At 32.9% G+C, this 17,069-nt stretch overlaps 1 protein-coding gene across 2 annotated transcripts in view; it reads left to right on the top strand.

Moving 5' to 3' along the window:
* Nucleotides 1–17,069, top strand: part of FCHO2 (FCH and mu domain containing endocytic adaptor 2) — a 120,132-nt gene that overhangs the window by 73,250 nt on the left and 29,813 nt on the right. For both annotated transcript variants that reach the window (XM_088023345.1, XM_028089651.2), the window contains 9 exons: nt 559–631; nt 3,788–3,812; nt 5,766–5,823; nt 6,073–6,248; nt 7,691–7,702; nt 8,150–8,174; nt 10,306–10,348; nt 12,526–12,617; nt 16,727–16,830. In XM_088023345.1, the coding sequence (XP_087879471.1) occupies nt 559–631; nt 3,788–3,812; nt 5,766–5,823; nt 6,073–6,248; nt 7,691–7,702; nt 8,150–8,174; nt 10,306–10,348; nt 12,526–12,617; nt 16,727–16,830 (608 nt within the window). The remainder of the gene's footprint in view (nt 1–558; nt 632–3,787; nt 3,813–5,765; nt 5,824–6,072; nt 6,249–7,690; nt 7,703–8,149; nt 8,175–10,305; nt 10,349–12,525; nt 12,618–16,726; nt 16,831–17,069) is intronic.

The following is a 17,069-nucleotide window of genomic DNA, read 5'->3' on the forward strand; positions in this document are numbered from 1 at the left end:
AGGCAAAACAAAGATGATCTTTGTTTCTCATTTATGGTAGAATCAGCTTACAACATTGTTTATATTAAAGATAATATATGGGCAAAAGTATGCCATATGTTTTCCGTGTTTACTGTTAATGACACTGTTGTGTCATCTTTTTTTTAAAACAACACGTTTATATTTTGTGACCTTCCAGACAGGAAACAAGACTTGACTTGCATTTATAACAGAATCTAATTTAGTAAATAATGTACTTTCTTTGACGTTTTAAGACATCTCCAAATACTTATTTTGTCTGAGGTAATTTAGGGGAGACTTAGAGGAAAAGAGAATTTTATTGATCAAGTGAATGTTCTATAACCTTTTGGTGCATAACAGACTATATTAAATTAAGAAAAGTCTAAACAGATTGTGACTCTGATTCAAATGTTAGGGTTTAGCAGTTGACACTTCTATTTCTTGCATCCAAATTTAGTATTGACATAAGCAAATTATGTGTCAAGATACAAAATGTATTCATAAATATATTGATCCGCAACGGTTATTTTTTCTGTAACAACATATATTTATTTTAAGGTGTAAAACCAAGGAAAAGAAAGACTTTTGGTTTGCCAGGGATAATTAAAAAGGAAAAGGATGCAGAGTCTGTGTAAGTATATTACATATTGTCAAAATCCTCTGTTATTAAGAATAAGACTGTTGTTTTGAATTTGAGAAGAAAAAAACTCCATCAGAAATAACTCATAGTATGTATGTCTAAGGTTTGAAAAATACAGTTTTCTAAATACATTTACTAGCTCCTCTGGCTTTAGATAAAAGTGTTAACTTACTGTTTTAAAATTTTAAGATGAGAGCTTTAGTGTCTTGAAATTGAAACTTTAAAGGTACCCTTTTTATAAAATGATACATCGTATTTTAAAAAAACCAAAGTGCAGAAGAAACGAAAAATTCTTCTAAGTCTTAATGCCAAAGAAAAAACCCATGGTCAACAATTTAATGAAAATCCTTCTAGATAAGTCTAAACATAGAGGCACACAGCGATATATGTACACATAAATAGAAAATAGGGGAGAACAAAGGTGCTAACATGTCTTAAACATTTATACTAGGTCACCAATTTTTAGATGGGGGATGGAGTATAAATATGATTTACGTATTTTTTAAATTAGGTTAATATACAAAGAATATATAATTTGCATATAATAAATTCAACGAGTATTGGGTAAATGAAGTTTTCTACCTTGGTTACGCATTAGAACTACATGGAAAATTAAAATAGATATATTTGTCAGGCCCCACCTCAAACCAATTAAACCAGATTCTCAGGGTGTGAGGCCGAGCATAATTTTGGTTTGGTTTGGTTTTAAGCAGCCTGTCTGATTCCTAACATACACCTGGGGTTGAGAATCTCTAAGAGCTATGATTTACAAGAGACAAATTGGAATCTTTCTTTCTCTGATTTCTTGACCTTATATAGATTGACAAGATGCTAATCAAATCTTAAATGATTTGTTAACTGCCTAACACTGGCTGAAAATTTGTTTAAAATCCCTACTTCTCTAGCATAATTAGCAGAGCTGTTATAGGCACTTATATTTTCAGTATAAGAGAACAATTTGTGCTTTGGGTGTTCTTATCTCCTACCTAGTTAGATTCTTTTATCTGAGTTTCTCAGAGTGTCTTACTGCTCCCAATTTTCTGTTTCTTCCTCTCTCCCAAGATTTACTTGGTTAACAAATTAAGACGAAGTGCAAAGTAATTTATATCTGTAGTTACCATCTCATCTGCAAATGTCTTTTCAGCATTTACGAAGGGGGTATTTTGCTAAGGAGATGGAATCCAATCTATTTTTTATAACATTGGAAATACTTATGGAAATCTAAACAGTTGATCTGTAAGTGAAATTATAAATGTAGCCAGTTCATCTGTGGGTATATTGTAAAAAATAAAGGCCTTAAATTCAAATATTTTTATAATATATGGTTTTCACAGCTGTCCATTCAGGGAGTGTACAATATTTTTGCTTATTCTGTGTTTTTAAAATAGTTTTTCATGATCAGTAATTTGCCAGTACTATCATTAGGCCACTTGGATATTGGAATGTTTTTTTTTACAAACACTGAGAAGACCAGAGCCAAAAACCAGTGCTTAAACAACTGCATCATGACTGCGTTCTTTCAACACCTGCAGGCAGGAAAAATGTTAGAAATCGCTTTGTTTGAAATGCCTGGGGCTCGTGGCATGCTTCTTCGCATAGCCTGAAGGCTTGGAATGCCAGCAGTTGTGGAAGAGGGGTCCTGCTCAGAGCTTGCTCAGAGCTTGCTCTTCCTGGGGCTTCAACTGCAGGTCTCATTACAGCCCACTGTGAAAGCAAACAGATGAGTGCTTTGCCACAAAGACTGGAGAGCTCTGGCTGAAAGCCAGAGAATAAACTGTTTGGAACTTTGACACTTTTATATTTAAAGTATATCTTTTTAAAAAAGAAGGAAGTAGAAGTGCTCCAGTATCTTAAATGATTAGATTCCGTAGATGGATTGAATTTATTATGGTGCCTTTTCTGGAACATTTCCTCCGAGTATGCATAGGAATATACCAGTAATAAGGAAGCTCTTTTTCAAAACTTGCAATTTTAAGTGACGTTTAAGTGGCTGTAAAGACACAAGAGGCTTGCGTTTACCCTCTTTGGTGCTTCCATTTGGATTAAGAGCAGTGTAGTCAGTCATCTCCCTCTATTTTCAGTATTTCAGTCTATTCCATCCTGTCTTCCTTTAACAAAATTCTTCAATTTGTAGATTTTTTCTGGTTTGTGCTTAGTCTTTGGGTAGATAGAGATGACCTATTTATCCTATATATTGATTTAGTACTTTTTATTACTGTTCATTGGGCTCTCAAGGTATACCTAATAATGTATGTTTTCAGTCTCTTACTGAAGTGGCAGATTCTGATATTATATGCATTAACTGTCTCAGGCCACCGAATATGTAACTAATCCAAATGCCTTTTAAATTTTCACTCTAATTTTTGTTAGTGAATTTGCTCTAGAATATGAATATAGAAATCTTTCTAACCTTATTCCTCATGGCCTCAGTGTCTTTATGGATTTAGGTCTTTATTTGGTTGAGAAAGTTGGTCTACTTTATGTTTTAGTTTTACATTCAAAACCCTTCTTTGCTAGTTTATATCCAAATTAATATTTATCAGTTAAGTGATAAAATACCAGTTTTCAACAACTTACTATATTAGACCAGAAAGCTTTTTCAAACAGAATTCTGACTACTCATTTAACATAATTGGAGAAAAATGGTTTGGCTTCTATATATGCTAGCTATGGATATTACTTCAAATAAAACTGAAGTTTTAACAAGAATATATTGTAAAATATTATTATATTTATCAATTAATAAAATTACAGACTTTTTAAAAAAGCCAAGCTTTCTTCTTAGAATTTCTTTTTTACAACTTTCTCTACCTGAAGAATTAAAAGCCAGTAGCAATCCTTATAGGACTGACAGCTTCCTTTATATGATTCATGTGTATACTCATGGAAAATAAGTGCTTTTGAAGTATAAATTTTTAAAATACTTGTAAGCTGTGTGAGTTATTTTGCCATGTATTGTGGATATAGGAATGCCTTCTTTTGAACTTTAAAATCATTTGGTATATTTTAATCCTCATGATTTGATTTTTCTAAGTATCTTTTTAAAGTTTAAATAGAAGTTATCTTTAAATAACAACATAAACACTTTCAGTATACTATAATTATAGATCTAGTTGATTATTTCTAATATTTTTTTTATTTTAATAGGGAATGCCCTGATGCAGATTCACTTGTAAGTTGATTTTACTTTGATATAAACCATGTAAATTAGCTATTTTCATTAGGAATAACCAGTATATTTGGGTTGAGTTGTTAACAAATCTTTCCAAAAAAAATAACCAGCTTATTGTAAATTCACTATTAAAATTATTTTACAGATGCATTTTTGGCTTTATATTACTAGATGTTTTTCTATTAAATAGAAGGCAGTTCTACCTACCTTTGTAAAGTGGACATTTTACCTAAAATTTGAGTGGGTACCATACCATATTGCTTTTTCTTGGGAAATACGCCAGATCTCAGATCTGCGTACTTTATTTTTTTATTTTTTTATTTTTTAAAGATTTTATTTTATTTGACAGAGAGAGACACAGCGAGAGAGGGGACACAAGCAGGGGGGGTGGGGAGAGGGAGAAGCAGGCTTCCCGCCGAGCAGGGAGCCCGATGCGGGGCTCGATCCCAGGACCCTGGGATCATGACCTGAGCCGAAGGCAGACGCTTAACGACTGAGCCACCCAGGCGCCCCTGCATACTTTATTTTAAAATGTGATGCTCTTACTACTGTATTCCTGATCATTAAAATATTATTTTATCTATTCAAGCATTTGAGTTTTAAGAGATTATCAGTTTAGAAAAACATAATAATCATGGTCAGTATTTTTCTGTGCTTTTTGTTTTGTAGAAAGTTTGTTTATATTTTTTATTTAAATATATTTCTTTATATATAATTGAGGAAGACATTAAATGGAGCTCCCTGCGGTTACAGTGGGAGAGTAGATTTATGAAATGGTGTAAGTAATGTGTAGACAGACACATTTTTCAAATTGTTCATTAGGCTCTGGTCATGTTGCTAATCGTAGTAGAGTCCAGCTGTCTGTCTCCTTTGCTTATTGTTCTTGCTTGCATAATTACTGTATTTTTTGGTCCCAAGTCATTTTGATCTTTTACAGCATAATGGTGTACCAAGATAAAGATATTTTGTGAAATACTGTGTTTTATGTAACTTAAAACTAGTATGTTTTCTTTAAAATAAGAAAATTATGATTTGTTAGTAAATGTATTAGTGAAAATAGAAAAATAGATTTCTAGTGAGCTCTAGGGTTAAAATCATCAGAGTGTTTTAGAATTACATTTAATTTACCAATTGTCTGTTTTGATACTCTTCGTTTACTAATTAATGAAAAAGTTAGCAGATGTGTTTGACATTTACTTTAGTATTCATCATGCATTTCATTTTGGAATTATTTATGCATAGCATTTATTTGATGATTGCAGTATTGAATTAAGTACTTTAATACTTCATGTTTTATATATACTCCCTTAAATAAAACATTTGTAATCCTCTCAGCTCATTGATACTATTCTGTAATGATCAATATTAACCAATTTTGAACTTTTAATCAGTACTTGTCTGGAATTAGAAAAGGACTTTTAAAAGGATGCATAAGGCCATATAAGAAATGATTAATAAATTTGTGTAGAAAGAAATCTAAAATTACAAAAAATACATCATAGAATTTGATTCAGTAAAGATAAATTGGCACTTTTTTTTTAAAGATTTTATTTATTTGAGAGAGAGAGAGCATGAGCAGGGCGAGGAGCAGAGGGAGAGGGAGAAGCATACATACAGTCTTGTGCTTTTATTTCTTCACTTTAAAGAATTGGGTGAAATTTTGGTTACAGAACTGCTGGTGTACCTGCCTGAATACCTGTTCTCTTCCTTGTAGTGTTTCTCCTCTTTCACTTTGCAGTGCTTTTCTCTTTCAGACAAGTGAAGTACAGAATGTGAGCTGAAGCTAACTTAACCAAAAAGATAGAACTTTCCCAGTGTTACTAATTTTATGAACCTGTTGTTATTTGATAAATGATGTAGCTGCTGTAAAAGGTAAAGCTGTTTTGCTAATCTTTTATATTTCTGTAGTTGGAGCCATCATTACAGTAAGTCTTTTTCTTCTTCTTCCCATAGAACATTCCTGATGTAGATGAAGAAGGCTATAGTATAAAACCAGAAGCAAATCAGAATGATATCCTTTTATCATCGGGTTATTCCTATGGATTGTGTCTATAAGTAGACCATTATAACACAATATTCTGTTTAAAAATGTGACTCCATATTTTTCATTTGACATGTTTTTACTAATGAAAGTTAGTAGTTCTGTGTCTGTTAAAGTCCATCTGAGCTCTTAAAGGTTTATATTCCTTTTAATAAATGTGTGAAAAACTGGTTATGCATTAAGATAGTTTAAAAACTAAATTCTTTAACTGACATTCACATACCAAAGAGAACCATTTCTACTCATCTAGTGATTCTGATTCTGAAGATGAAGAACCAAAGAAGTATCGGATACAGATCAAACCCATGCATCCAAATAACTCCCATCACACAATGGCTTCCCTGGATGAATTAAAAGTGTCTATAGGAAATATCACTCTCTCCCCAGCAATATCCGTAAGTAAGAAAATGAACAAGTTCGTGCTTTTTACATAGAAGCCTTTATTTATTTATTTTTACCTCAGCTACTTGCATCTGGTTAATTTTAGCAATAGTTAAGCGTATTGGATAAGGAAATATAATTTTTCTTCTATTTTATTGAGGTATATAGTTTTTAATTTTTATATAGGCAAATAAACTTGAGTTTGGCTTAGTTTTGCTTCCCTTTGAAAGTGTTTTACAAGGAAACAAAAATGTAGAAAATCTTTTTCTGCCATTTTATTTTATAAACTGTATGTTTCAGAAATTTGAACTGGCAGTATTAATCTTTTTCTTACCTAATTTTAAAGATTTTCATCCATACTTTATGAACCTTATGTGAATGGGAATTCTGTAAAAAGGGATTTAAAGATTAAATTATATGTCTACTGCTTTTGTAACTGCAACATTTGTTTTTCCATATGTTTTATATTTAAAAAAGGCAAATACAAGAATTTTTAGTGATCATGGTTAATTCCTCAATTCTAAGATACCATACTTAACAGCTTTTGAGGGAGGAAAAAAAGTCGCCGTAACTAATATTTCACTGATGTCATACTCTAAATTCAGGAATGTTAAACTATGGGGAAAAAAGCTTAGAATGACAATTTAGTCTATCTGTACATGCTCATCATAATTGATATTAAACCTGTTCTCCTCGATAATAGAGAATAAAAGTTCTCCCCATTTCATAATGTTACTTAATTACATATTTTAAATAGTCTGTATGTATTTGGGAAAAAGTGTTTTTCTCTGAGTCATGCACTTTTAACATTTAATTTTTTTCTACCGAAAAGTTCTGAAGTGAGGTTTGCTATTTTATTTATTGCTATTTTAACATTAAGATTAATGCCCAGATTCTTATATAGATATAATTATTATATAAATATATTATATATAATATATATTATATATAATAATATATATTATTATATATTATTATATAAATGAAGTTATGAAACCATTAAAAATTTTTTATTGTGTAAGAGCAAAACTAATTTAAAAAATATATGTAAATAAATAAAACCAAATTCTAGGGGAATATATATGCCAAAACATTAAACACCTACCTCTGGGTAGTGAGATCATTAATGGTTTAAAATTTTGTCCTTTGTACTTTTCTCTCTCTTCAATTTTTAAAAAAATGATGAACATATTACTTTCATACTGAGAAAGTAAATAATGAGGAAATTTTAATCCTTAATATTGGGTTTGAAAAGGGGATAGTTTGAGTATATTTTGCTGGCCAGTTTGCTTATCTAGCTCATGTCCCTTACCCTAACAATGTTCTGCGTGTGTTTTAAGGTGTATAGACTTTAGGTATGATTCAGAAGTGAATAGACAAATTATGAGACTAAGAAAATAAGATATTTTAAATTCTAAAATGTACACTATGTCTTTTTCTTTCCATGTACAACTAGAGACACAGCCCAGTAAGTACAAGATTTTATATTTTTACCTACTGACTTAAAAAAAAAATCCTTTTAATGTTTGAACATTGATTTTTCAAAGTATTTGTTTTAAATTGCTTAAATTAGCAGATCACAGTATCTTGCTGTAGGTACTAACGTTTTGATAATCTTTTACTATAAAACACTGAGAGTTTTTTTAATGTAGTTTATAATTGAGTAGATACACTAAAAACGACTTAAAATTAGATCCCGATTAACATTTTATGAAGTATGAACCTGGCTGGCTCAATCTGTTAAGAGCATGCAACTCTTGATCTTAGCATTGTGAGTTCAAACACTGTGTTGGGCATGGAACCTACTTAAAAAAATTAAAAATATATTTAAAAAAAAATTTTTTTTTTTTTTACCAAGTATTTCATTACCAGATTATTTGTTTAATGACACGTAGTGTTTGCATTTCTGTTTTAGGTGCAGATGAATCGGAATTCATCTAGTAAGTTTGACATTTGAATTGGTTATTTTATGTCTATTAATATTTATCAGGCAGGGGTGCCTGGGTGGCTCATTTGGTTAAGTGTCTGCCTTCGGCTCAGGTCATGATCCCAGGGTCCTGTGATAGAGTCCCGCCTGCTTCTCCCTCTCCCTCTGCTGCTCCCCCTGCTTGTGCGTGCTCTCTCACTCTGTCAGATAAATAAATAAAATCTTGAAAAAAATTTATTAGGCAGTTTGCTAAGCTTATTGTAGTCTTACATATGTAGTTAGAGAAATAAATGGTTTGTTCTCATCACAACTGTTAACAGACTAGATGGATACTAACTTTAAACAGAAGACAACTTAGGTATATTATTTCTTTTAGCATTTAGACATGCCTTCAAGTTTAATACTTGGCTACAGCATTTTTCAGAAATCAACAAAGCCAAAGATAACAATGTTAAAACTGTTTAACTGACATAACTCTGCCTCATGAACCAGAAGGCATTATGAGATGAGTAAGTTTTAGCTTTACTTATAAGTCATATCATAATTGCAATTTGTATTGTATGATTTTTAGTATAGTAACTTAATTATACTAAAAAATTGGGGGGTGGGTGCTGGCATCTTCTGCAGCATCATTAAAAATAACAAAGGTGGGAAAAAGTAGAGTTGAGGCAGCCTACTCAAAAGTTATGCAATTTTGTAAACATAAGGCTTAATAAAAATCATAACATCAATCCTATTAAAAATTCTACCCATAACAATTAGGGGCGCCTGGGTGGCTCAGTCGGTTAAGCATCTGCCTTTGGCTCAGGTCATGATCCTGGCATCCTGGGATCGAGCCCCAGGTTGGCCTCCCTGCTCGGTGGGGAACCTGCTTCTCTCTCTTCCTCTTCCCATCCCTGCCCCTGCCCCTGCCCTTCGGTTCATGCTCTCTCCTTCAAATCAAAATGTTTAAAAAAATTCTAGCGCAACTGACAAGACGTATTAAATGCATAATAAATACCAAACTAAAAGTAAGATTTTGGTTTAAAAAAAATGGTGAGTAGCTTGATATAGGGATACCAGCAAAATGAGGATAAAAGTGGGCTGCTTTTATGCAGTTACTTACATAAGGGCAAATTGCAGAAACATGGAGGAGAACGGCCCAGTAGGTACTTTGGGGCCAGAGGGCCAAATTGAGCTCAATGTGGGACAGTGTGGTAGGAAGGGACGTCATGTACAGTGTGGTATTCCTCATAGTTTGCTGCACTTATCCATGTTGGTGTATTTTCATTCATCAGCTATTGGTTAGTGATCTAAGACATTAAGGTGCAGGGAAATTTGCTTATGAACTGACATGACTTTTGCACATTACTGAGTCTCTTTACTTTTGTACAGTTGCTAATGAAATGATTCACATTACCAGTGCAAAAGGGAGCAAAACAGCCTATCTTATCAAGACTGTTGCTCTAGGTTCCTATAAAAATTTTAATTTTTCAAGATATCCTTCAAGAATAACTGTTTTTGGTCAACATAATAAATATTCTTAGAACTTGAAAAATGCTTTGATTCATCAACTATAATTCTTGAGTAATAAGTATTTCAACGTATGTTCTAACTTTTATAGTTCCAGCCCATATTTCAGTGATCCGAACGGCAGTTTTATTTTCATGAATATGATAGTTTCATTGACCTAATTTCTTAACCAAAGATGTTAGAAGAAATGAGGACATAGCAGAAATTCAGCTATAATTTTGATATTCTTAGATGATATTCTTAGCATGTTAGAAAACTTGTTGAAGTCTTATTTTCCTGGGGTGTTTGGGTGGCTCAGTCGTTAAGCGTTTGCCTTTGTTCGGCTCAGGTCATGGTCCCAGGGTCCTGGAATCAAGCCCCGCATCGGGCTCCCTGCTCGGCGGGAAGCCTGCTTCTCCCTCTCCCACTCCCCCTGCTTGTGTTCCTGCTCTCACTATCTCTCTCTGTGAAATAAATAAATAAAATCTTTTTAAAAAAGTCTTATTTTCCTTTTCTTCATAATTTAAAAAACTGTTATCAATTTCACAATTTTAAAATTGTTCATAGTAATGAGTTATGCATGTAATGTTTCTCTTAACATTTAAATATTACTCAGATTATGAATTTTTTCATATTTCGATTTTTTTAATTAGGTGAAGAGCTAACAAAATCCAAGCCGTGTGCCGCATCCATTGAGTAAGTTTCATAGTTAAATTTTATTTTTAAATAGACTGTTCATAGCAGTTTTAGGTTCATAGCAAAATTGAGGGGAAGCTACAGAGGTTTTGCATATTTGCTCTGCCCCCATATAAGCCCAGCCTCCTTCACTATCAGAATCCCCCAGTAGAGTAACACATTTGTTAGAATTGATGAACCTACACTGACACATCATTGTCACCCAAAGTCTGTGGTTTACATTAGGATCCACTCTTGTTCTTAATGTATCCTATGAGTTGTGACAAATGGGTAAGGACGTTTGTCTCTACCATTATGGTGTCATGCAGAATAGTTCAACTGTACTAAAAAACCTTTGTCCTCTACCTGTTCATCCTTACCCCTTTACTGTGTTTAAAATTAAATATCATTCTTTTGTCCTTTTTTTCTAGAGAGTTTTATTATCTTTGCAGTTTCAGTTTGAGTGTTGGTAATCATCCTCTTTTCTAAGCTGTGAAACACTCTGGAGTTTCTAGCTGTTTTAAATTCTCATTTGACACTATAATTTTTTTTAAAATCCTTATAAATGGCCTTGGTGGCTTCACTGCTTCTAAATAAAGGCTAGTGTCCCAAGTTCATACATGGCTCTATTTGAGCTAGTTATTCTCATGGAAATTTTCTCTTTCTTCCTTCAGTTTTGGCTGTGACCGTGTAAGATAGATTGTCCTTTTCATGAACTTCAAAACAAGGAAGTATCTCAATTAAGTTAAAAAGGCTAGAAAACATGTTGCTAGCTTTTTAAAAAGAAAAAAATGTTTTAAGCCAGTGTTTCATGGGTCCTTTTTCATTTCAGTATCTGTCAATAAGAATACGTTCTTTTAATTTCTTTTTTGCATAAGTAAAAGTATAGGCTTCATTAAATGGATAGCTTAATTTGATACTTTGAAAGCTAGGCACTAATTGAGCACAGTGGTGGTATTCATTTATCATTTTTAAAGGTAAGTTCAGTGTTTTAAAAATTGTTTTTAGTAATTTATGCAATTGTGATTCTATGTTTTATATACAGGATGTAGTGTGCTTCCATGTAGGTGCGTGTTGAGATACTAGATACGTACTTATAGATAATTGTACCATTTTCATTGTAATGAGCCTGTTTTCTGAGATTTAAAAACACCGCATTAAATGGCAGTTTGATACATTAACATATTGTTTTAATGGGATTAATCTTTTTAACACCTTCAATATATATAATTTTTACTTGTCAGTCATAGCTCAGTAAAGCTGGAAATAACTTAAGAGGTGGTGGCAAAGTTCAGGTACTTCAGGATTTTAGAGGTTAGACATCTTAAAAGGCGTACGACTGAAATGAAAAAGAGAAACATTCATATAAAAACTTTTATTAAAGAGCTGGAAGTTGAATCCTGAGAGAAATTAGTCCAATGGATTTCAAGGGGTCACGGTTGGGAAATCTTTGGTTATACAGCATGTTGAGTTTTTTGAAACTTGAAAGTTGATGCTCTTGATGATTTTGTCCATAGTCTTGATGACCTCTCGTAAAAAGACATGCATGATCCAAACATTTCACTAGACTGCCTCAGTGGCCCAGGCTGTGGATTGTCTAGGGAGAAGTCCTGCCCTTGCATGATCTACTATAGTAATCAGACCTTTGAAATTTATATCAAGCTGTTGGGCTTACTTCTGTACTTGATAATTTCAAAGATGAAGGAAAGGGTAGAAGATTTTTTTTAAAAGTACTTAATTAACTCTGACCTTATAAAATTTCTGCCTGATTTTCTGTGCATGATTTGGTGCTAGGTGTGAATGAACAGACCTGACATTACTGTAGAATTAAGTACCTTTGTGTCCTTGGGCAGCTCATTTAGACTCCAGTGGGCTGCTTTTCTTCATTTGTAAAGCTGAAATGATTTCTATTCTTACAGCCCCAAACACAGAGTATAAGAAGGTGTGACTGGTGCCCATTATCTTCTCTACTGCCTCCTACCAACTTTACATAATGTTACCAGAGGTTCTGCTTATAGTAGTTAAAAAAAAATTTTAAACCAGTATTTGTTAAGTTCCTTCACATATTCCATTGGCAGAATATCCAACTTTTAAATGCTATATATTTAGCTATTACAATTCTATGAGATAAAAATGACTAAATTTTATACTAATAAAAAATTCCTTTGTTAAAATATTTTTTTTAAATGTTATGGCAGGAAAGGGACCAGTGATTTACTTGCTTGGGATCCCCTGTTTGGACCATCTCTTGATTCATCTTCAGCTTCACTAACTTCGTCATCATCATCAGGTAATGTAATGTGTGTGTGTGTGTATATATTTAAACTGAGGAATTCATTAGTTACTTTTTTCCTGATTGATTTATTCATCACTTTTGTGTTACACTTAGAGATAAAAAATATTAACTTATCCTCTCATATTGCCAAAGTGATTTTATACTGGTTTTGTTAGCTTAGCTGAAAGACCCTGTGGCTTAAAGATTTATGAAATACCAGTTTTTTTAAATTTATGTATTTCTATGCATCATTCCCTTATCAGTGCCCAAATTCTCACTGTTCTTAGATAATTCCACTGCATAGATGTGCATTAGTGTTATCAGTCTTTTCTTACCAGACATTTGAGTTGCATCCAGTTTTCTAGTATTATAAACATCCATGGCTAGAATTTTGTGTACGTTTCATAATATCCTTGTAATTTATCAGTACATTTGAGTCTCAAGATATACCCACTGATATTTATTGCCAAACTGCTTTCCAGAAAGGCTTTAGCACTTCCCAAGCAATGTGTCAAAGAACTTGATGAATGCTTTTTAGTTGTTGTTGTTGTCAAGAATATGTTCATTTTCTCTTCTCTTCAAAATACAAAAATCCCACTAGCCAACAATCCAAGTAGGCATCAAAATGCTTGTTTAATAAAACCACTGCTTGTTCAAAGCAAGAAAATAAATTCCCTTTAAGTTGGTCTTCAGCCTTCTCTGGGATTTCATGAATGCCGTTCAGTATTTGGGGTTAGGAGAGTGATGGAATGGTGAGGAGAGAACTTGAATTGATAGAGTTCATGCCACGTTGCTCTGCTAGGAGTTACACACTGTTTAGTTTCACTTCATTAACTGCTCCATGAAGTCCATTTTAATGTCCCTGTTTTGTAGATAAAAAAAAAAAAAGTAAAGCTCATAGATGATCAGGAACTTCTCTGAGATCATTTCAGAGGAAATGATGAAGCATTGATTCAAACCCAGATCTTACTAATTTTAAAGTCTTCATTCTGTTCATTGCACTCTGACATATTAACTATAAGCCATTCCAAAACATTTTACTATTTAAAATTAGATTGTTCATAAATCAATTTTTAAAAGAAATTATAAATGGATGTTAGGCAACCTTAACTCCAATTTGGAATTTTGAAGGAGCAGTGATTTATATTTAATACTCGTAAAACAGCAAGAAACAATGAAAGATTGTTGAACATAATCTGAAGTGGCATTATAGCCTTCCTCAATGGGCATGTTATTATTTAGTTTTATAAAACTAAACCTAATAGATTGTGTAAGAAAATAAGTATACAGGAAAAACTGAAGTTGTCATTAGTCTCTTTTTTGTTTAGTGAAAATGTCAGAATGATATTTTGTATTTAGAATGAAGAGCGTTCTAAGTAGTGTTTTTCAATTTTGTTAATATTTTTATTTTTTCAAATATTGAATAAAAATTTTCACATTGGTATCACAGAGGCTTTAGTTATATAGAAATTTCTTCCTAACTCTGCCCTTAGTTTCTTACTCTTTTTCAGCAGTCTCTTCCTTTTCAAAAAAGTTCTTGCTTTTCCTCTTGCTAACTGTCTCAAGTATGTTTCACCCCTATCACTTTTAACTTCGGGTTAAAAATGATTGATTGTTGTTCAGTGGCCATTTGATGTGTAGTAGCTATTAAAAGTAACAAAAGGTTAATAAATGTTTTAAGTTCACTTTTGTATGCATTTTTACCTTCCTATACAGGCTGAAAAATGATGTCAAATTACTTTACCTTTCAAAGAATGTTAGTCATGTTGAAAAGCGATGATGGTAAAAATCTCAAAAGATTTGACAAGGTGAAAAGGTGATAGTGCTGTGTTACTCAGCAAAGTGCCTGACTGGCTAGTGATAGACTAAATCAGTGTTGGAATTAATATAAAAAAACTAGTCTAATATTTCTCAAAAGATAATTTTAAGGAATTTTTGCAGATTACAAGTGCTCAGTTAATTCATGAACAGAAGAAATGGTCTACAGTAAGACTTATCATAGGAGAGTTTTATTTATATATCAGTGTTTAGACTTTTACCAACTGTTAGAGATACCTTTTGCTCCTCTGAGAAAACAGGAATCATGGCTTTATATATTTTGGACCTTCAGTTTTACTCGTTTTTTTTTTTTTAAGTTTCTTAATGCACATACTTATTTTCCTCAGTTAATAGAAAATTTGGGCTCAGGTTTTTGTTTAAAAACGTATTACTGCATTTTTCTAGTTTTGAGTGATTAACATTAACCTGAAACAAGAAAACTATTTGGCTATGTAGATTCATGCTTTTGTTCAAGAATTTTCCTTTTGCTTCTGGTTTTCAACTGCTTTCCCCTCCTTCAGCTTAAGGAACTTGAAGAGTGCAACAGAAACTCTTTGTCTCCCAATAATTTGTTTGAGCGTATAGTAATTGAATCTTTACTAGAAACCAGCATGTATTTGGAATTTGAAAAAGCAAACCGTGATTATTTGAAAGAGCTGAACTTTAACAGTTCTACCAGGCTAGGTTTGTTTGGAGTCAATCTTACTGTCATTTGGACAGGCCATTTGTCAGTAATGAAGCTCGGGTATACATGTCTCTATGATGTTAAGCTCTCACAAGCTTGAAATAACTTGAATATCAGTCAGTGCTGTTTTGATTGATGATGAGCCTATCTTTAAAGTCAGTATGTCATAGCACAGGAAAATGTTATGGTTCTCAGTTGGTGCACATTTCTTCCAGTGTACTGTTTAAAGTAGGAGTGCAGCATGAAAGAAGTGGTGCTCACTGGAAGAAGGCAGCAGCCTTAGAATCTACACATGTTTCTTAGCAGCTTTATGTTGTTTCCTTCAAGCAACTTGAACTGTGCTTGTATGTATTATCCCTTCCTAGGACATGCTTTGTAAATGATTCCATACCCCTCACGCTTTGACTTTCACGCCTCTGTGACTACCTTTTTCTTTAGGTCTTTTCCTGTTGCCTCCATTCTCCTTCCTTTCACACCTACATTGCTTCATCAGTGACCATGGATCGTCAGTTTCTCCATGGATATACTGAGGCCTATTCATATATTTTTAACTGCACATCTGCAAACTTAATGTAATGATTTATATTTCTTCCCATCTATATTCTTCAGTCTGAATTACAGCCCCACCTTTTAGAATGAACCAAAGGGATTTGAAAATCCTTTAAAATAAAGATGACTTAATAAACAGGGGTGCCTTTGTGGCTCAGTCAGGTAAGCATCTGCCTTCGGCTGAGGTCATGATCCCAGGGTCCTGGGATTGAGTCCCTTGTCAGGCTCCTTTCTCAGCAGGGAGCCTGCTTCTCTCTCTGCCTGCTGCTCCCCCTCTCTGACAAATAAGTAAAATCTTTAAAAAGAAAGAAAAAAGATGATTTAAACGTATTTGCTTCCATTCTTCACTCTTGTTTTGATTATGCTAATACATTCATGACTTTTGATGATGTACATTTGGATTTCATTAATTTCTACCAAGGTGGAGTAATTTTTAATTAGGACTACTCGGGTTAGTGTCTGATTATAAAGTGGCAAAACTTGCAGATGGCATTGAAAAACAGTGAACATTAAATTTAGGATATTTCTATAAGGTGTTTTCTTACCAAAAATTATAGTGATTTGGGGGAATTTTTTTCATAAATATTTTTAATACTTCTAATTATCACCAGAAACTTTGCAGTGTAATTCAACTTGTAATTTGACTTTTAATTAAGGTAAGTGTTTTATTTAGAGTTCATGTTACTACTTTGAAGGTGTTACTTCAAAGGCTTGGTCTTACATTACTGTCTGTAAGTAGATGTACTGGCAATAAACTAAAGACCTTAGCCTTCAGTTGGTTTATTTTCACTAGCTTATTTATCAGATTTTATTTTTTTATGGGTATAAAGAACTGAAATAGGAATACAGTTGATGTGTGTCAGTTCTACTGAAATATTGTTTTTTTTTTTTCCAGGAATATTGTTAGCTTCAAGAAAAGCCTATTTGATAGATTCCCAGTATTTCAACAATATATATTTAAAAACTGAAAATGAGCTTTGAGTCCTAAGAGTTCCTCTATAATAGGATGTCTTTATGTAAGGATTGCTACAAACTAATGATTTTCTTCAAATTCTCTTTTTCCCCTTACCAGCCAGGCCCACAACTCCTCTTTCTGTAGGCACCATTGTCCCACCTCCAAGGCCTGCTTCCAGACCAAAGCTTACTTCAGGCAAACTCAGTGGGATTAATGAAATAGTATGTACTCAGGTGTTTGTTTTTTTTTAAATTATAACTGTTTGATGTAAGATGCAAATGGTATTTTTTCTATATGCCCCTTTACAGTTAAGCACTTGGAATTATCTACTTGAGTCTTCAAAGAATAGAAAAGTTTTCCATCCAACATTTCCCTTTACTCCCTCATATTATCTCAGTGATCATACACATGGATTGATACATTGTTTAGGGGGAAAGGATTCCTGAGAAAGTTAGCACAT

This window comes from Eumetopias jubatus, unplaced genomic scaffold (assembly GCF_037043125.1).
Source record: "Eumetopias jubatus isolate StellerSeaLion01/CBP00866 unplaced genomic scaffold, mEumJub1_p1.0 scaffold_5, whole genome shotgun sequence".
NCBI lineage: Eukaryota > Metazoa > Chordata > Mammalia > Carnivora > Otariidae > Eumetopias > Eumetopias jubatus.